We start from the raw sequence: 21,429 nt of genomic DNA on the forward strand, positions 1-21,429 counted from the left end.
AGATAATAATCTGAACTATTTGTCTATTTGGTACAAGTTATATGGTACAAGGATGATTTATATTATTAGAAGCGCTGAGAAGTCGTATTGGACTACAACTGCATCTCTAATTTGAAGACATAATTATTTAACAGTTTTGCATTTTATAAGTAGAGTGCATGCATATAGAATTAACATATGTAAAATACTAGGTAGTACAGATGATGGTCCTAAACATGATGATGACCGGAATTTGACTGGTTTGTATACTGCGCGCGCACAGATTAAGATCCATCGAGGATGTACGCGCAGACAAGTTTGATTTCCTAGCTATACGGTAGCTAGAACGGCTTGTGCTTGCATATATTCTAGTGCAATTCGATCTCATACTAGCAGGCGCCCCAGCAAGTCAAACCTAGGTACCTCCTTCAGCTCGATCATGTTTAGATGATATCTCCAACTCAGCATGCAGTGCAGACGCACAGCTAGCTCAGATTTCTCCCTCCTTATCGATTAGACTCCATCGATCAAGCGTTGACTTGCCATCACCAAGCTAGCTGCAACCATGCACAGTACACACACACACACACAGCTAATACAATACACGTACAATTAAGAGAGTTGAAGAATCTTTAATTTGTCTATATAAGGAGCACCTCTCTCCTCTCCTCGCCTCATCAACCCGGAAAAGCTAGAGCGCTACTCGATCCTTGGTTTCTCCGATCCATCCATCGATTGGTCGGTCCATCAGTCTAGTCTTGGCCTTGCGCAGCAGCAGCACTTGCTCTCTCCGGTCGGTCGAGGATGGCCGGCGGCGCCATCGTGAACACGGCGGGGGGCAAGGACTACCCCGGCAAGCTCACGCTCTTCGTCTTCCTCACCTGCGTCGTCGCCGCCACCGGTGGTCTCATCTTCGGATATGACATCGGTATCTCAGGTACGAACCAGCCGCGCGCATGCTTATTATATTCGCTTTCATCATCATCTTCGGTTTCTTTCCTTCCTTCCGATCGATCGCGTGCATGTGCTGGTTAAGTTGTCCATGCCATGCAAGCAAGCGTGTACTAATCCACACATGGATGCACGGCACGTACGGTACGGTGTTGCAGGCGGAGTCACGTCCATGGACCCGTTCCTGAAGAAGTTCTTCCCGGAGGTGTTCCGGAAGAAGCAGCTGGCGAACAAGAACAACCAGTACTGCAAGTACGACAACCAGCTGCTGCAGACCTTCACGTCGTCGCTCTACCTCGCCGCGCTCGTCGCCTCCTTCTTTGCCGCCACCGTCACCCGCGTCCTCGGCCGCAAGTGGTCCATGTTCGGCGGGGGGCTCACCTTCCTCATCGGCGCCGCGCTCAACGGCGCTGCCGAGAACGTCGCCATGCTCATCGTCGGCCGTATCCTCCTCGGCATCGGCGTTGGATTCGCCAATCAGGTACTTTAATCGAAGCTCATGTTTCGCCATGTGAACAGTAGTTGCACTTCGTAGTTATGTACAGACGTATTATAACTAACTCTGTTCTTAAATATAAATCGTTTTAAATATATATAGTTAAAATTTAAAAATTTTGATTGTTAATATACACAAAATTACTATAGTTCGCCGTATGCGAATGATATTGATCAATGGATTACTTGCCATGGAAAATGATTTTATATGTTTAACAAATTTCACTAAAAACTAGTTATAAAAAATAATGTTAAAATATATGTATTGAAAAGCGTATTGATATCCTCAACGAAGAGTAAAAGAGACTAAGATAGTAATATATTATTGTGTGTTTCATTCGATTGCTACGTACGCTAGCTACCTTTTGGGTGTACATGCTGCTACTCTGTCTAGCTTGTTTGTTGGCACTATACAGTTGCAGGTAGCAAGAAGATCCATCTAACGAGACAAGAATATAAAGATTCCGTTGTACTAACAGCTAGCTAAGATGGATCGAGCACGATTCCGTCAATGACCATGCGTATAAGATAGGGGCATGCATATTGTCGACGCATGTGCTTGCTTGAGTTCTCTAAACATGATGGATCGGAGGAGATTCTTCGATTATTAGGTGGCAAGCAAAACTATATACCTATCTAGCCAAGGGATCGGAATAACTTACACGAGCTCAGTTGATTGGGATCCTTGCGATAGAACATGTCCACCGAGTTTAAGTTTTATACTCGATACAGTTACTTGTATTTTCTTAGTATTAAATCCATACATACACTCATGTGACACACCCACATAGTATAATATGGTGAGTGTGCGTACATGTATAAAAAAGATACAACTAACATGCATGTGCAAAGTCCAAGCTGGTAGCATAGTTTATTGTCGGGAACAGTATAATACTATTAGTATCTTGTCCTGACCACACTGGATGTATCATCTCAATATGCATGCACGCATGCTTCCCAAAGTCCAAGCTACCTAGCCCAAGATGTTTTCTTTTCATTTGTTTCCAGAGAGGCAGAGAGTGAGCCAAAGACTTTCACTTCCAGAGGATGACTGCTTTGTTTGTTTTTTGATCCTACCTATCATTCACACATCACTTGCTTTCTCGCCGGTTTCTTCTCGACTTGTTCATTGCTTGTCCTCCTCTGAGCTAGCTGTTGATCTTGACTCTTTTCGCGTTTTTTTCCTAGTGCCTCCAGTATCTGTAATGTTGTTATACTATTTCCAGCCTAGCTAGCTGCGTGCAGCAGCAGCAGCAGCTGCTTAATTTGCTAGCTTAGCTGCACCAACGTAACGCTTGCATATATAAATATGGTACGATCTTAATATATTGTTAACACCAATTAATCTATTCATCGGATGTTGGCTGTAAAGGTCGACGTCTCCAAGGTTCACGTGCAAGCCTTTTGATTCAAAAGCAAGCAAGGGTTCATAACATACGCATGCATGTGACACTAGCTACGGATTAGATTAGGTTAAGCCCTGGAGTGGAGTGGCCTTTAGTAGAGTAGAGTACAGTAGAGCGAAAGAAACTCATCTTCAGTTTGCAACTAGCTAGGCATGCATTTTGATACACATCCGGACGGTCTTTTTTTCCTATACCAGTCAAAATCCAGTCACCATCGTCTTAGGGAGTAGTCACGGGAATCACAACCGTGGTTATCCATTGCTGGGTGATGAATAGTTTCAGCAGTGACTGAAAGACCACGTATAGATGCTGTGGAAATATCCTTTGATTCTTAGCCTTTTCACCACTGACTCCAGCTTCAGTTACAACCACCCAAGAGTATTGTGGACGTCCTTACCTTGCCAGATTTTATCGTGGCATTATTTGGAGCAAGCTGCACTTGTGTAACTAAACTTCATAAAAGTGATAAGGTTAGGTGGACAAAAGTTGGAAAAATTCCACAGGCCGTTGCTTCTTCAACATATTCTTCGTCCCTTCAAAGACTTGACTTGTATAGCGTGTGTCATTTTCAGAACAATAGATATTCTTACATGTAGCAAAAGGAAGAGAAAAAAACATGTCAAAAGATCACTGAAACCTATGGTGACAGCCATCTGTTAGCTAGCCACTCCAGTAAAATCGATTCCTCCAATATGCAGAGGAGCTATTTCTCTTCATTGAGATGATTTCTTTTGAGGTAAAAGTTGTTTCAGAGTGTCTATAGATGTTTACTGAACAGAACTAGAAATTTTCAGGGAAAACATCTTTACGAAATCCAAGGATGATAATTTGATTAGTGGCCAGGCTATAATTCAGAAAACTCACAATCATTTTGGTTGCTCTGCCATGTCCTTTTTGTCCCTTTTTTTCTCTCTTTCTCTGCCCCATCTGGTCAAACAATGGCTAGCAGCAGGTGTCATACCGTTTTACTAGTAACAGAACAAAATTATCAATCGATGGGCCTAGGGAACAATATTGACATCACAATCACATGTGTGACTTGCTAGTCCAATATGTCGGGCATGCATCAATGTCATCTTGTCGGAGGTTTATGCGTGTACCAGTCAATCCGCTGCAATGCAACGCAGGAAGAAAAGAAAAGAAAACACAGAGCATGCAGTACAAATAAATGAATTCGTCAGTAGTATATGCTCTTTTTAATTTAATCTGACTTTATGTGTATTGTTGATTGCATATCTTGTTCATAGAAATACTTAGTTCATTCATGATAGAAACTAAGTAATAACGCAATGGTCGACGATGGCAGTCTGTGCCGGTGTACCTGTCGGAGATGGCGCCGGCGCGCCTTCGCGGCATGCTCAACATCGGCTTCCAGCTGATGATCACGATCGGCATCCTGGCCGCGGAGCTCATCAACTACGGTGCCAACAAGATCAAGGCCGGGTACGGGTGGCGCGTCAGCCTGGCACTCGCGGCGGTGCCCGCCGGCATCATCACGCTGGGCTCCCTCTTCCTCCCCGACACGCCCAACTCGCTGCTGGAGCGCGGCCACGCCGACGAGGCCCGCCGCATGCTCCGCCGGATCCGCGGCACGGAGGACATCGGCGAGGAGTACGCGGACCTGGTGGCCGCCAGCGAGGAGGCGCGGACGGTGCGCCACCCGTGGAGGAACATCCTCGAGCGCAGGTACAGAGCGCAGCTGACCATGGCGGTGATGATCCCCTTCTTCCAGCAGCTGACGGGCATCAACGTCATCATGTTCTACGCGCCCGTGCTGTTCGACACGCTGGGGTTCAAGAACGACGCGTCGCTCATGTCCGCCGTCATCACCGGCCTCGTCAACGTCTTCGCGACCCTCGTGTCCGTCTTCACCGTCGACCGCCTCGGACGACGCAAGCTCTTCCTCCAGGGCGGCACCCAGATGATCATCTGCCAGGTGCGCATCGATCACATTACGGCATACTCTCATCTTGTGCATGCATGGAGAGTTGAGTTGTTGGACTGGTTTACGACGGCAGGTCATCGTCGGGACGCTGATCGCGGTGAAGTTCGGGACGAGCGGGATCGGCGAGATCCCCAAGGGGTACGCGGCGGTGGTGGTGGTGTTCATCTGCGCCTACGTGGCGGGGTTCGCGTGGTCGTGGGGCCCGCTGGGGTGGCTGGTGCCGTCGGAGATCTTCCCGCTGGAGATCCGGCCGGCGGGGCAGAGCATCAACGTGTCCGTCAACATGCTCTTCACCTTCGTCATCGCGCAGGCCTTCCTCACCATGCTCTGCCACTTCAAGTTCGGCCTCTTCTACTTCTTCGCCGGCTGGGTCGTCATCATGACCATCTTCATCGCGCTCTTCCTCCCCGAGACCAAGAACGTGCCCATCGAGGAGATGGTGCTCGTCTGGAAGTCCCACTGGTTCTGGGGAAAGTTCGTCGCCGACGACGACGTGCACGTCCAGATGGCATCCAGCGGCGCCAAGGCTGCCCACGCATGATTCAGATGCACATGCCCTCCTGCAATTCTTGCCCAAGATTATCACATCGTACGTGGAAGGTTTCAATTCAATTCTGAGAATGTTGATGCTTCCACTAGTTTGTACGAACAAGCATTCCATGTTATATTCAGCATGCACCCTTTCGAGCCAAGTCATTACAGAGAGCAATTTAGTACTGCAATGCCAACAATCGTAAGAAAATGGACATCGCATTCCAGGCTAAACTACTTCTCAGACCAAAATGCAGTACCAGTTCAATTCCAAAGATATTCATAGACATCCAAAAAAAAATACAAAAAAGAACAGGTGCTACCCATCTGTGGATACTGAATGCACTGCATCAATTCAATTCCCAACGGCAAGGTACTTATTCCACATCAGAATTCAAAGCATACCCTCCAAGTCTCCGACAACTCGGAGGGTTTATCCAAAAAAATGCTGCTACATGATACATTCTCCATTTACCATCAAAATATATGATACGGAAAGACTGCGAAGCTTATTGTTTTGAGCTTTATTCACAAGGGGAAAAAATGACAAGCAAAGCTGGTTGTTCGTTTCATTGCTTTGCAGAACAATGGTCCTATTGCACCTTTCCTTCGATTTGACCTTGCTTTGCCACATCAACGGCAGCCACATATTCTGCTGGTCTGGACCCCAGCAATGGCATGGGCATGTTTCGGCCCCTTGAATGCTTCAGCAAAGAGCCTGAGGCATATCCAGAACGAGCATGCCGTGAGCTCTGTGATTTGTGAGAAGATGAGACAGCCACAAACCTGGAAGATGTGTGATCCGATCTAACACCCCGATCAGAGCGATGGGAAGAAGAAATTTTGCGGGTATGACGGTCCGAGACCTCTTTTGAGCCAGTGGCTCTTATAGGCTGCTTGTTGTAGACAACAAGGTTTGGCAACAGACCTAACAGGTACTTCTTCAGGTGCTCATCACCTACATTCTTCTGTGTGGGGTTGCCATCAAGGTTAATGGCTTCTAAAGAATCGTAATTTGCAGCTAGCTGGCCGAGGCCCTTGGATGTAGAAATCTTGTTCTGGCTTAAGTCCAGAACCTTAATCTTCAGAAGGCGGTGAAGACCATCTACCTCACTGATCTTGTTACCAGCTAGATATAACTCCTTCAACGAGGAACAGGAGGCCAAACCTAACAAACGCTCCAAACATAAACCAATGCAAGCAAGGACAATCTTCTTTCAGTTGAATTATCATAATATGATGCACGTTATGAAGAATAAATCCATGAACAATTTTTCATATCACTTAGGAATCTAAAGCTTAATGAATTCTTTCAGTCAAAACATGAAAATGGGGAGAAAATAATATAATGACATAAGAATTTATCATGTGACTACACTACTCGAGAGTTTAAGATAGAAAAGAATCTAAAGCATAATGAATTATCTCAGCCAGAACATGAAAATGGGGAGAAAATAATATAATGCCACAAGAATTTATCATGTGACTGCAACCAAGGAAAAAACATATAAAGTAAGGAGAAAAGAAGTATAAGATGTTCATATCAATACCATGGCCAATTCTTGATATCCTGTTGTAGCTGATATCCAGCAAGCGCAAACGTGTCAATTCTCTAAGCCCTTCAATTGTTGAGATGTTATTCTTCGACAGGCTTAACATGTGAAGACCTTTCGGAAGAGCTCCAGCAGTTACTCGTACTGTGCAGAAAGACCCAAACGTTAGAAATTTGATGGTGTGATCTTCTTGAAACAAATGAGTAGTAGCACCCACAAGAAAAGGAATGAAAGAAAAACAGCATGCCACTAATGACCAGAATGCAGAACTAAGAGAGGAGGCTCACCAATTGAGTTCCCTGATAGGTTTAATAGGCGTAAGCCTGAGAATGTGGTCAGTCTTGGGATTGCAACCAAACCAAGGTTTGCCAACTGTGCCGATGATGAAGCAGGAGTTAACTTTGAAATATATGTGTAAGCTATCTCCATACCAAGGGGACTTTTAGCATCAGGCCGCACAGCAGGAACACCAGCTATTGGCTCAATAGATTTTGCCAAAGCAGAAACCGAACTTTCTCCTTGCTCATCCACAGTGATATCATTGATATCAATTTGGTTGATCCAATCCTCAATTCTTTTAATGCTGTAAGTTCTTGGAGTAAGTTCATTTGGGTCCCCATCAATATCAGTTCTATCGTGTTCAACTTCTTCACTGATGTCCTTTGTATCAGAAATGTTTTTCGAGTCAGGCATTTCGACAGCAAGTGATTGGTGGAGTGTGTTATCTCTGTACCACAGCTTCTCTTCTCTCTCTTGATCCGTAGCTTCACCGAGGCCACCATCACTGCCAGAATGGTGATAAACATCTCGCGAATTGGCACAAAAAGGGGCAACTGGATCAACAGAGTGGTCGCCGCTAAGGTATTTGCTATCCCAGTATTCATGACCTACTAGCATCCCATCCCTGACAAAATTGTCGTTTGTGCTTCCAGTGGATCGTTGACCCTCTTCAGCAGCATCAGAGCAACCAACTGAAGCATTGTTCTGCATGTTTAATGTCTTGTATACATCTGGAGAAGGTGCACAATACACATCCAAATTTGATTTACAGGGATGCATTTCGCCACCACTCGGGTAGTCAACCTCCTCATCAATCAGGGAACATAAACCCTCAAAAGATCTGCACCGAGACCCTAGCATCTCAGAATCAACAGAACCTTCTGGATCACTAGTGTAATTATTCTGAAATACAGCAGATTGTGATCTTGGAAATTTGCTTTGGGCATAAGACATGTGATGGCTATCAGAGTCAAGGTCATGATCACCTGAATGTTCACAAATTTCATGGCTGATCAGGTCAGATGAGGCATCAAAAGCATCTTCGTTTTTCGTGCTGCACAACTTAGTAGATTCTCCGACAGCTGTACTGACCTTGAAACTTGAGCGGTGGCATTTATGACCATGGTCACTAATATCACACACAATACCTTCACTACAATTATGATCACGATCCTTTAGAAGCATGTTTCCAAAAGACTGGCTCTTCTTTAGGTGCCCAACCTCCTTGCTGTCATTAGAGCATGCATAATTATTCAAATCTTCTGACCTCCAGCATTCTTGATGAGATGATGGGCTAGTGCCACAATGCCCACTAACAGCTGAACGATTATTTTCATCTGTCATCTGGTTTGGACTCGCTGATCCAGTTGTGGACTTCACAGTTTGATCCCGAGAATACTTCTTTGAAGTGGCAAGCATGGTTTTATCTGCTGGCGGAAAGCCCTCCTAAAAGTATACGAGGAATAGTTGGAGCTAAATTAGTTGAGACACTCTAATAATTCCAAGAGTTTCTTCATGGGAATACAATGGGAAAGCGACAAAAATGCAAGAAGTAGTTTTCCATACCTTTGATCTGTGTTGTGCAGTAGAGGATGGGAAGCAAAAGAACCTAACCATAAGAAGCCAATTATGAAGTCTACTGAGCTAACACCAGATTATTGTGATCACCAATACGCCAAAAACACTGTTGAACCAATCACATTGCTAATCACAGGATTATCTTAGAGAACTCAGCTCAGCAAATTTGTTACATCTCAGCTGCTGTTGGGAATTAACCGTAATCAACAAAAAGACCCTCCAAAGCTCGGCGCAGTCTCCAAATGTAGGTTGGGTTTACTCCCAAAGGCAAGGATAAATTAGTTGCTGGACTGTTGCAGACCCACACCCACTTAGAGGTGCGAGATGTGTATGACCTCTTGATATCTGCCAGTCTGAAAGAAGGGTTTAGGAACTAGAAAAATCCGAAAGGATGCATGTGGTCAAAAATATCCTGCAAAAAGAAAATCATACGAGTGAATAGGCATTCGGTGAGATGCAAATTCGTGATACAGAAAGCCTGAGAGAGAAGTTAAAGTTGCCGTGGTATACAATTTCATGAAGCTTAGGTTTACCATGTTAAGCATATATACAAAATTGTTCCCACATAATTCTCATGAGTTAAAACAAGAATTACAAGACTAGGTATGTAAAACACACACACACACGGTGCATCGTGAACTTGTTCTTCCTTTGATGGCATGATCCCATCCCAGGACCCCATTACAAAACATAAAGGTCAAATGAAAAGAGCTGTGCAGTACAGGGATCTTAATTCTCGACAGGTCAACAAACAGACTCTCTCCTAAGCCCGTGAGCAAGCACGGCTTTTGCACTTTAGCTTGTTCCCCTGTGCAGCCAAAGGCCTCGGAGGCATCGACATCGCAAGAGGTGATCCCCGCCCGCGGCCACGGCTTGCGACCACCACGAAGAGAGAGAGAGAGAGAGATTCGTTCTTGCATTGCACTACAAGGATTCATACCGCAATAAATCGCACTTTTTTTTTCTTCGCTGGGATGTACAACGACTGCAGAAGCAAAATAATAACACGGTAATTCATCCATCAAACAAATCTCGTGGATAATAAACTGTGGCAAACAAATCCGCGATAAACTGGATGGATGAATGGATTCGGCAAGAAAGATCTGGATTTGATTACTCGCGGGAAAGAAAGGATACGATCCTGAATAACAGAACGAACAATCTATCAAGGCAATTCAGGTTAGGGTTCCTTACCAAAACGAGGACGCCGATCCAAGTTCGGGAGTATCTCCGCACCACGGCAGCCCAGTAGAGGAGGACGACTACAAGGGAAAAACGGCGTCGAGATGGATGGCTGCGGTGGCAGGGCAGGGCAGGGCAGGGCAGTCAGGGGAGGAGGATTTGATTGGCTAGGGCTGTTTTTTTCGCGAGCAAGAATACCTGGAGCAGGTAAAAGTAAAACCCGTGGGTATTCCATTACCAATTTGCCATTTTAGATTGGGACAATCGGTGTTGATTAATGGGATTTTATATCAATGTCAATATGCTACTTGTTCGCTCCCACTTGTCAAATTATCACTGTACTAGTAATCATGCACGTACTATGCTGCTATACAACTACTATATTTTACTGTATCAGTACATTCATATTCGTACAAACTGACTGTCATTTGACATGGCCAGATAAAACTCGCGCTTATGTCCTATAAAAAGAGATCCATATATTGGTTCATGATAGCCACGTTTCTCATTTAAACATGGTGTTAAGTAAGCTTTTGGATAATAATTGTTATCTTTATTGATACCGATTTTTTTGAGAGAAAAAAAAAAGAGTTTTGACTAAAATTTTGACTTTTTATCCGTTGCTCATATAGACGATCGAAGACCGTGGTTGCGTTCATCTCGTTGAGACGAACCCATTTTGCTATTCATATGTCCGTTCCGGGCACTTTGTGACCCGTAGCATGTCCAATATATTTAGACCGTTCGTTTGTAAAAAAAAAAAAGAGAGAGATAAGTATCGGATGGATCGGCCCTCAACCCGATCCATCCAGACACTTCGAGCCTCTCGCGTTCATCTCTCTCTCCTCGTCGTTGTGCGTGTCGCCCGCGTGCCGCTGCCGCGTTGCCGTGCGCCTGCTCGTCGACGCGCCGCCCGCGTGCCTCGCCGCCGCGCCGTTGCTGCTCGCTGTCGCGCCGCCCGCGCGCCTGTGCGCCGCGCCGCGTGCTGCCGCACTGCCATCCGCCTACACGCCGTCGTGCGCCTGCATGCCGCTGCCGCGTGCGTCGCGTCGCCGTGCGCACCGTCGCCACCTGCTCTGTGCTGGCCGCCGTGAAGAAGCAAGCAGCAGCCAGCACCGAAGAAGCAAGCAAGCTGCCGGCTGAGCAAAGAAGCCAGGAAGAAAAAGGAGAAAAGAAAAGGAAAGGAAAGAGAAAAAAAAAGAAGAAGAAAGAAAGAAAAAAAAAAGGGAAAAAAGAAGGAAAAGGGAAAAGTTGGAAATTTTGTAATTTTGTCGGATTCGTCATCAACCCTTCGAAGGTGATTCCTCGGTAATTCCTGGATATTTATGGTTGAATCAAATCAATCAATTCCTGTCGTATCATTTCATGTGATCAATAGTCTGATTCGTTTCGATAATCATTATTGGTTCGAAGATACGACATCCGAGTCGAAGTATTATTTTCGTTCATCGGAGCGAAGTCTAATTAGTGAGAATTTTTGGTTCGACTCTAAATTGGAAATAGTGTATCATTTCATGTGATACAATTTTCTGTTTAGTTCTCCGAAATATAGGTGTACCGATGGCGTGGACGTTATTCTTTTTCGGTAATTGGTTTAGGTGCTTTTGGCTATTTGGAGTCGGTGTCCGTCGAGGTTTAGCCGTACGTTGTGGCTTATTCTTTGCTCTTTGTCTAAGCTAGAGGGGGCGGTCTTACTCGGCGTCTAGCAAGCTAGTTGGTAAATGTCTTTGAAGCCTTCAGTTGTCGAACGCTGGGTTTTGGCGTATTAGCGTGCATCCTCTTTTATTTCGTCGTTGCGGCATCGTTGTGCTAATGGTGTGTTTGTTCAGGTGGTGTGACCTCACGTCACGACTAGCGCCCGGCTTCGTCGTCGGTAAAGGCAAGTGAATGTATTGTATGACTACGCTTTAACCTATTATTGGGTTGCCTACATTCTTTAATTACAATGCATTCATCTGATCTGAATAACTGATTATGAGCTGGTTATTATGTTGTTTACTTTTCCAGAAGTTTACTCGATGATTGATTTATGAAGTGCAGTAAGTACGATATGACATTCTGCAGTTGTTCATTATTGTTTTATGCAATGTTTTTTTAAGTCTCAAGCATTTTCCGGGAGTTATGTTGGTTATGCTTGAAGCACGTCATACATATACATCTCATGCATTGGAAGTTTGTCGTCGTCTTCTGGCCGCGACCGTACCGGTACAGTACCGTATGTCACCCGAGGAGGGGTACGGTGCACACCCTTACGTTACCCGGGGAGGGGTAAGGGTGAGGAGAGCATGTCATGTGCATGGTTATGTCTTCTTATGAAATTCAATGAATCATTCGCATCAAATCTTATTTCCTTTATAGCTTGTATATAGATATATATGCGGCTCTGAAGGCTTATACCAACCGAATGTTAAAATGTTTAATGTTATCGTTGGACTTGCTTAGTCATAATTATTTCTCCTAGTGTTGGTGGTCTGTTTCATTACTAGTTTCTATTTAGAATTGTTAGCACATTCAACTGTGGCTAAATAGCTTTTTGTTAAAGTACCTTTCACTTGCTGAGATTTTCGAATCTCACCCGTGCTTTCTTTCCAGGTTCCTTTTGAGGTGTCAAACGCTTGCGAGATGGGTAGCTACACGTCGCCTGCACGTTCCCTTTTTTTTTGGGCTAAAATTGATGCCCTGTCAGATTTTGTCTTTTGCCCTGTAATGTGTATATAGTGAGTTTGATGGTGGTTCAGTGGTTTGGTCGAGGCTTGTACCTCGTTTGCTAGGATCTTATTTTTGCTAGTGTGATATTCTATATCTGTTCTGTCTGGTTTGTTGTCGCCTGTTATACCTCCACTTTCAGGGGAGGTACTGTCGAAATTTTCTTTTAGCTTTCGGCAGATTTGTAGGTTGGTCTAAGTGACCTTCCGGGCTTGTTTTGGTCCCCGGGGTGTTACAGATCGTCTCTAACAGCTGTGAATACCAGCAAACCCTTCGATAATATGGCGACAACCATGTAGCCGTCCTGGCACTCCAGCATCTGGTAAAGAATGATACATTGGAAACTATATCTAAAGAGCACACTTGTGACATGGAGCTCAAAGTACATATCCACTTTGACTTAGGGGATAGTGGTGAAGGAGGACAAGGGACCTGGACGCTGGTTATAGTGTCATGTGAGTAAATAAAAACTGTATAATATTGCAACAATTTCTACAAATTACCTATAATATCTATATTACCTCTCCAACACAACTTGTAGTCGATAATGAATAGGCAAGTACATAGAAAATTGATTTGTCTTAAATTGCATAATATGATACGCCATCGTTTCAATATTTAGTATAAATTTACTATTCTTTTCCACATTACAAAACCACTGACCAAAACATACTTATAGCGGTACAAGTAGCATTCTTCAAGCATTCCCACTAACATTAAAGCAAAAGGCATAAGCTTAAAATACCTTACAACCAATAAATTACTCAAATTCTAGTCGATGTTTGTCCAACCTTGGATCATGATCTAACGATCCAAGAGTTGTCCTCCACCTCCCGCTTCTCTCTCTCAACGACAATCTATTTCTTTTAGCCAATGCCGCTCATCAACTAGCTCCCCTGCCCCATCTTCCTACACCTAACTCCGGCAGCTCTCCCGCCGTCGCCGCCCTCCATGCACTAACCATTTTGATTTTAAAGCCCCTTCACTGTTAGGGGTCGTTGTTAAGGACCCCCGACAGCCCCTTGGCTCAGCCAGCCTATGCCTATGGACCTAAGCCCCCAAAGGTCAGTTTCGGGCCTTCGGGCTTCGGTGAAGCCTTAGTGTCCTGGAGTCATGACTTTCGTAGCCCTAGCCTCCGAAGCTTGGGCAGGCTTCCCGAAAGCTACAGGGCGAGTCATCAAGCCTTAAGAAAGATTTGCGAGCGGAGGAACACTAGTCATCCTTTCCCTGCAATGATGTGATCGGCATTCCGTACCAAAGCTAGTGGACCCCATCCTGACAAGATGACGCAAGTGGAGGACGCCTGACACACGGGACGGTGCGGCGTCGGGCCACGTTTGGCGACCGGCCCTGCACCGACCCCGGGGCTGGTTCAGCCCCTGCATTTGCCGTGGTAGATATTATTGAGAAAATAGACCAGTCCACAGACAATGGTTAAGGATCGCTATCAAAGGTCCCTCTAGAGCCTTCAGTCTTCGGACTCTCAGCAGGAGGCCTGGCCTCCGGATGCTGTGGACCCCTTCAAACCCACCCCTCTGGTGGCTATGTGGCCTTCTCGAAGCTCAAAGATGCAGTAGGTCTCCGGAGATAATATCGGGGAAGAAAGGACACCTCTTGCAACCGACCTGACACAAAGTGACGGGCAATTAACGCCGATGCAAGTGATGCTTATCCTGACACTCCAGTGTAATGGAGGTCATCCTGACACCCCTGGCAGTGCGACATCGGGCCGCAATTGGTGACCGGCTCACCCCTCAGGGTTGCTTGTATCACAATAGTTGATATGATAAATATTTGTCTTCTATGTAGGGTTAAAAGTAGTTATCCAAGATAAGATCATGTAATTCGGTCAGGTCCTAGATATTTGTACATGGTGATAACTTGTACACCAAGCTACGTACAACCCTATAAAAGGGGGGCCATGGTTATCTAGGGTGAAAAAGAAAACAGATAGACATAAAACACAAAAGACATATAGTGATACCCCCCTAGCCAATATTTTCTACTATCAATACATTTGCACTGCCCCTTCCTCTCAAACTTCATCTCCAAGCTTGAGTCTCCTCTTCATAAGAAACTCTCGTCGTACTTATTAGCGCAAGACGATCTCTTGCACCAACAGTACGCTATTCGTGGGGACTGGGACACAGAAGTGCTAAAAGAGGTAGGATGTCACCCAAGAAGAAGACCACCAAGGCCACGGCGACAGCGGCCGACCCCTCGGCCACACTTGTGCGAAAGTCCGGGTGACTAAGTACAGGTTGTGCCGACGATGACCCCCAACCGGGAGTAACGAGGGCCTTACGGTCACCACCGACTGGCCACGATCATAGCTATAGCCTACACCGAAGGGCTCCCTTCCTCGGATGCCCAGCAGCAACAGCAGTGGCATAACGAGGCCCCCGTTGCGCCCCTAAGGGCTGCGGCTGGTGCCACCGCTGAAAACACCATTCCACTCGAGCGTCAATCGCGCCTGGAGGCACTCCTGGTCCATATGGAGAAGCTACAGGCGACCCTGCGGGTCGAGCAGCAAGCTACCCGCATGACCACTGCCGCCCCCCGTGATGACCGATGCTATTTCGGCCTGGTCCCTCGAGGCCGATGATCTCTTCGACACTAGGACCCGTCACGTTCAGCTTCCGGAGCCTCGAAGCCGGCGTCACGAGGATCCTCTACAAGACTACAACTCTCCTCTACAGGCCGACTTGCAGACTATGCCCTTCTCAGAGGGCTTTTGGACCTCGAAGTTACCTAAGTTAAGGGCGACTCGGACCCTAATGAGTTTATCAGTTCCTACGCCCTCGCCATAGAGGCCAGCGGAGGTGAACCGGCCACCATGGCTAAATGCTTCTCTCTCACCCTGGAAGGGGTAGCATACGCTGGTTCTAGGCATTGGACCCTGGTGCCATTCACGTCTGGTCCCAACTCTGAGATCTCTTTCGCAGCAACTTCTAGGGCACCTTTGCCGAGCCAGTGACCTCTAGAAGCCTGTTCACTATCAGGTAGGAGCCGGACGAAACCCTCCGGGACTACTTCCGAAGATTTTCCCAAACCAAGGTCCAGATTAGATGTATGTCAGACTCTTCGGTCATCGATGCCATAACCCAGGGTCTGGCCGAAGGGGTGAACCAATGTCCCATACGCTCGGTGGAAGTCCTCATGAGCAAGTTTGAGGAATATGCATGTGTAGAGGAGAAAAAATTCCACCTGAGGCTCTCGCGAGATCCATTTCATGTTTATGCTCATTTAAGATCTTCTACAATTTTTAAAATGCCTTATGCAATCTTTTGAATCTGGTCTGTTTTAATTTTTTGGTTTCGAACTGGACAAGATTGTAAAAGTTGAATGTTCCAGCCCTCAAGGCAGTGAATTTAATTTGAAAAGGTCAGTTGGAGAAAGATATCGATACTGAACAGTGCTACAATGGCATGTCCCCAACATAAACAAACTCGACTCGGCGGGAGAGACATCCTGGGGCTAAGTCGAGCCCTGGCCGGCCGGCGCTATCAGCAGCAGCCAAGCCAACGCGCCACAAGCGCGCATGTCCCTAATAATTTATCTCACCTTTTTGCACTGTGCTCCAATCCATGAAAAATCTATCTGTGTTAATGTGGCTAGGTTCTCATTATATGTTCTGACCTCAGAATTTTTTTGCAAACGTGTTTAAAGGTGAAAGCTTTATTACAAAGACAATATTTTTGTAGGTTATGGCACTCTATATGAATGGTATCGGTCCATGGAAAGTGAGCATTTTCCAGATCCGACCAGTCTTCGTGCTCGTTTTGAACAATGGAAGCTAGACTGTACCCAGTGTTGAAGATGTTCCAAATTCATTGCCCAAGACAAAGGCCGACTTCTGACGGAGCGAAGCGGAGGCCCGTCGCCGGGAGGCTTGGGCCGGAGCGACGACCAGCTCCTACCCCTGAGCAAGAGGGAGGAGCTGGCCAGGCTGCTGCCCACCATCGAGCGCGCATTTCTGCAATGCAAGCAGCCGCAGCCGGAAGCGGAGCATCCTTCCGAGAAGAAGATGCCGTCGGCGAGCGGCTGCAACCCTTTCAAGTCCTTGCCGTCGCAGCAGCAAAGCAAGCAGCAAGGAGGAGGAGGAGGCCAGGAAGAAGAAGAAGAAGAAACCGTGTCACTGAAGCTGCTGCGACGGCTGATCAAGCACGTGCAGGAGCCGGAGCAGTACTACGAGTGGACGACGAGCTACGTCGACGAGAGCAGGATCTACGGCTGGGTCAAGGACGCCGACAAGGTGGTGGACGCCCTCGTCGGCCCCGACGGAGACCAGAAGCATCTTTTCCGGGCGGCGGGCATCGCCGGCATCCACGGGAGCGGCAAGACGGCGCTGGCACAGAGGGTGTTCGTGCACGGGAGGGTCAAGGACAACTTCCCGCTCCGCCTCTGGGTCTGCGTCGGCCCGCCGGACTCCGAGGACCGGTTCGATCTCCTCTACCGGATGCTCGACAACCTCGGCCTCGACACCTACCAGGTCGAGCACATCGTCGACAAGTCTAACGCCGTCAAATCGCACCGGGAAGCCGAGGAGAAAAGGATCCTCAACGACCCCGCTGCCGTCGAGAACATCAAGAAGAAGGCCGCCAATATGAACAACCCCGTCCAAGATGCCCAGAAACAGGAGGAGGCCATCGAGAAGACCGACGACGTCAAAGATGCCACGAAGAAGGAAGACGGGACCGTCACCGAGCCCCCCGCCGGCGAACATGCCAAGGAACAGGACGACGGCAACTTCAACAAACTGCTGAAGGAGACGGTCGATAAGTCTGCTGCTGTCCAAAAATCCAAAATCGGTGCGAATACATATTACAGTTCTTGCCCTTAACTAATTAAATCTCTCAGTGGATTTAACAGACATGCTTCTTGATCATGCGATGCAATGCAACGTACATGCACACAGGGGTGTTGCTGTACATCCTGCACGTGACGCTGTCCAAGACAGGGTACCTCATCGTGTTCGACGACATCCGGGCGTACGGCGACGACGGCTGGTACAGCAACCTGACGCTGCTGCCGCCGCCGGGGGGCGAGTGGGGGGACTGCCTCGCCTACGGCCTGCCCAAGGGGAAGCACAAGAGCGCCGTGCTCGTCACCTGCCGCAAGGACGACGACGCCAGGACCATGGTGCGCACCGGCCGTGTCTTCCGCCCGCCCAAGCTCGAGCCGGAAGATGGATGGGAGCTCTTCAAGAGGGAGTACGAGCAAGCCAAGAAGCTCAAGGACGCCAAGCACAAGGACGGCAAAGACGGCAAGGGGGAGGACATGCTCTTCAAGGAGCTGGAGCAGATGAAGGAGCAGATCGTGAACAAGTGCCTCGGCCTGCCGGTGGCCATCGTCGAGGCGGCCAAGGGCTTCGCCCTCTCCGACCTCGATCCCTTGCAGGATGCTAGTCCACCTAAAGAAGCTGCAGCAGCTAAACCTGCAGAGGATCAGACCGTGAGCAGTAAGGACATGCAGGCTGGAGAAGAAGCAGAGGCTGATAAGTCTGAGAATTAGCTAAAACCTGCGTCCGTCGCATTAGTATACGTGCCATTGTTGCGGTGCATGTACCGATCGATGTCAGCATCTTCGTTGCCCTCTCATCTACTACTGTTTTTGGCTGTCTGCCACTGCATGCTTGTGTCGAATAACATATATGGGTCCAAAACGGCTTTTGCTTCAGAGACAGATTTCAGCTGTCTGATTGAGATCCGAGCGAGCATCCAGACGTCGTCTTCTTCCTCCACTCCAGCCGCTATCTGCTCGTCACCAACTACCGCCCACCTCTACCATCTCCGACGGTGGAGATGCCATTGGATCCGCGACTCTACTCCTGTCACGCTAACCTCTCCGTTTTGGAGCTCTCCCACCTTGGCATCGGTCCACCGACAATCCATCGCCTCGCTCGCAGCCGGTGGCATCCTTGCCACCTTGCAGCTCCACCCCTGCACCGGCCTCCTCCGTCTGGCCCACCTACCTCTCCTGAAGCTTTCTAAGTCCGGCAGCCATGGATGATTTCCTAAATTCCGAAACACTTAACCCTAACCTCCATCGTTCTTCATCATCTGAAAATCGAGCTCGTTTTTAGGCATCTGAAGAATAGGACTGGATATATATACTGGCTATTTTTTTCAGACTGCATCATCATCGGTCAACTGGAAATATCTATGCAGTAAGTGTTGGAGCCAACAACGGAACTCACTCACGCTACTGCAAATGCGAGCACACCTCGACCTAATTCAGAAACACACACACATGAGAGAGCACTTGCGGCAACGTACGCCTTTTTGTTTTCTGTATTCAGACTCGACTCGAACTACCGAGTACACATGGGTTTTATAGCCCTGCTTACATGCAAAGGGAGCAACTACTGCCCGAATCTCCTACGCAGGTACACACGCTCCATACCTGCGCACGCTGCAAGATACGGCCAAAATGACCATCTAATGACTCCACTTATTCTAATGACTCAGCCATGCATGCAGCGCAACACACCGATTGACTATAGCTAGCTCCTATATGCAAGACTCTGAAAACACACATACCACTACACATGCGTGCATGCAACTAACACAAACAAACTAAACATAACTAGTTAAGATTAGTGCTAACAATCCGTCACCTCGTTTCTTGCCCTTGGATGATAACCAACCCAAGAGTCCAAAGATTGTTTCCTCCCCAGCACACCATGACGTTAGACACAAGAGGAGCAAAGTTCACACCCAAACTACTAACGGTGGCCTACGTGTGAGATACATACAGCAAACTGAGCAAAAACCACAGACATCAATCTACGCTGAAGTGCCAGAGCCCGTTGAGGAATACGTCAAGCAGGGTCTTTTCCTACGTCCGGAGGAAATCATTCAGTCCAAGCAGTTGTATCTTCGCTACAAGGTCTCCATCTGCATCTCTGAAGTTCATGACTGGCGCCGCCCTTCAGACTCCTCCTCCAATGGTACTCCTCCTGATAACTGGGACAGCGACGAAGATGAATACTCGGGCTTCGAACAGCGTTGCCATTCCAAGCCACGGCCCAAGCACACTCGATTTCAGGGGTTGCCGGAGGGTGGGGATGGTGGCGCTAGTCACGGTGGCTACAGCGGTGCTTTGATGCATCCAAAGGGTGGCCACTCGTGTGCGGCCTTACCGTCGGCGGGCGTGCTTCCTTGCGGCGGCTGGCCGGTTCTCTCACATGCCCGTTACATTTTGGTCGTTTGAACGGGGTGGGGCTCTCATCGCGTCAGCCTGAGCCTCTGCCACCTGCAAAAGCAAAAGGTTATGCCTCCTTGGTCGCTCCACAGGGGGAATCTGTCCAAGTTCCTGACTCCTTTTGCTTCTCCCTTGCCGAGGGCACATTGCCTTCTCCAGATTCTTTTGACCCTATGGTCGTGGAGTGCGCGACATGCTGTCTTGTTCGTGAGCGACGTGCTGTCTTCGTTGATGAGGTCGGTCTGCTACACTCGGTGCATGCGTAACACTCTCGATCGTGGGACCTGATGCTTGATGAGGCCCTTGTGCGGTTGTAGGATCAAGGATACCGACTAGAGGGAGGTGAATATGCAGTTTTAAAAACAAATTGCTAAGCGATCAAGAAAAACTTGCGGAAACAAACTAAAGATCACTAAAGCAATATGAAAGACAACTAAGAGGTATGTTGAGATTTACAAACCTAGGGAGACATGTAACAATTTATAATCTAGAAAGATAAATTGCTTAATATAAATCGCATGAAAGTAAATTGCTCAACAATAAAGAGAATAGCTCAAAGATAACACAAGAGATTTTTTTCCGTGGTATCGGTGATTTATCGATCACCCCTAATCCACGTTGAGGTGAGTTCGAGCTTCAATCCGCTTCTCTATCAAGTATTCAATTCTCACACGAGAAAGGGCTCATACCGAGCAACTTGACCTTAAGCTGGAATTGAACAAGAACTACTCAATACCTCGATTCCACTAGCTAAGCACTTTGCCGCTCCGGCAAGGCGTGCTCTAGCCTCTCACAATCACCACTGCGGCTCCTTCACAATCTTCCTTGAAGAGCTCGACGGTGCCACAACCTCCAAGCCGTCTAGGAGGCGGCAACCTCCAAGAGTAATAAGCTGATGACGCTTGCTTGAAGGATCACTAGTGCCTAATTGCTCAAACTCTTAAAATTATGCACTAGATACTCTCAACCTCTCAAAGATGCAACCACTAAGCCAAGAGAGAGAGAGGAGAAGAGCAAGAGCTCAAAGTGTTGTATTGAAGTGCTAGAGTGCAAAATCCAACTCATGGAACCAGGCAAGCCCTTATTTATAGCCCTCAACCCAGAATTCGACTGTTACTGTTGTTTTGACACTTCTGCGCAAGTGGCGGTCAGACTGTAGCCCAAATGGCAGTCGGACCGCCCCCGTACAATGGCAACAGACAATGGTCAGATTGACTTCGGACACAGGCTGGCAGTCAGACCGCCAACCTTCTCGGTCGGATGGCCAACCCCCAAAACCTTCTATTCGCGCACGGTTGGACCGGCAAGACACCAGCGGTCAGACCGTCTCAACCTTGGCCCACCGAGCAGAAGCTTTCCGGAGTCTTCTGTTCCTCGGCGGTTAGACCGTGATACAAACCAGTCAGACCGGGCATGAGGTCCGAACATTTTTCAACAAGAGTAAACATCCGTCCGAATAAAATCCATCGAAGCTATACAGCTGTCAGAGGATGAACTCCACAAGCGGGGATCCGGAGGGACCCCCTTTGAGATTCGGCCGGGGGGGGGATGATTCTGAATCTACCTCGTACGTGAAATAAATGGGAGTAAATGAGATGCAGGTGGGTTGGATGATCAG

At 47.5% G+C, this 21,429-nt stretch overlaps 3 protein-coding genes across 3 annotated transcripts; 2 read left to right on the top strand and 1 right to left on the bottom strand.

The window, feature by feature from the left end:
• The first annotated feature begins 362 nt into the window (after window positions 1-362).
• LOC133892543 (sugar transport protein MST3) lies at window positions 363-5,472 on the top strand. Its single transcript, XM_062333391.1, has 4 exons — window positions 363-916; window positions 1,089-1,411; window positions 4,138-4,767; window positions 4,850-5,472. The coding sequence occupies exons 1-4, from the start codon at window positions 784-786 to the stop codon at window positions 5,315-5,317; spliced, it is 1,554 nt and encodes a 517-aa protein (XP_062189375.1). The 5' UTR covers window positions 363-783; the 3' UTR covers window positions 5,318-5,472.
• A 165-nt stretch (window positions 5,473-5,637) lies between these two features.
• Window positions 5,638-10,144, bottom strand: LOC133892542 (uncharacterized). The gene is made up of 5 exons (XM_062333390.1): window positions 9,912-10,144; window positions 8,706-9,129; window positions 7,148-8,585; window positions 6,858-7,004; window positions 5,638-6,475 (listed from the first exon to the last, which is right to left on the bottom strand). Exons 2-5 carry the CDS (start codon window positions 8,754-8,756, stop codon window positions 5,901-5,903), a joined length of 2,211 nt encoding a protein of 736 aa, XP_062189374.1. The 5' UTR covers window positions 8,757-9,129; window positions 9,912-10,144; the 3' UTR covers window positions 5,638-5,900.
• A 6,197-nt stretch (window positions 10,145-16,341) lies between these two features.
• LOC133892305 (probable disease resistance protein At5g45440) lies at window positions 16,342-18,284 on the top strand. The gene is made up of 3 exons (XM_062332988.1): window positions 16,342-16,348; window positions 16,448-17,416; window positions 17,524-18,284. The coding sequence occupies exons 1-3, from the start codon at window positions 16,342-16,344 to the stop codon at window positions 18,117-18,119; spliced, it is 1,572 nt and encodes a 523-aa protein (XP_062188972.1). The 3' UTR covers window positions 18,120-18,284.
• Window positions 18,285-21,429: the final 3,145 nt, after the last annotated feature.

The sequence above is a fragment of the Phragmites australis genome, chromosome 15, assembly GCF_958298935.1.
Source record: "Phragmites australis chromosome 15, lpPhrAust1.1, whole genome shotgun sequence".
Taxonomy (NCBI): domain Eukaryota; kingdom Viridiplantae; phylum Streptophyta; class Magnoliopsida; order Poales; family Poaceae; genus Phragmites; species Phragmites australis.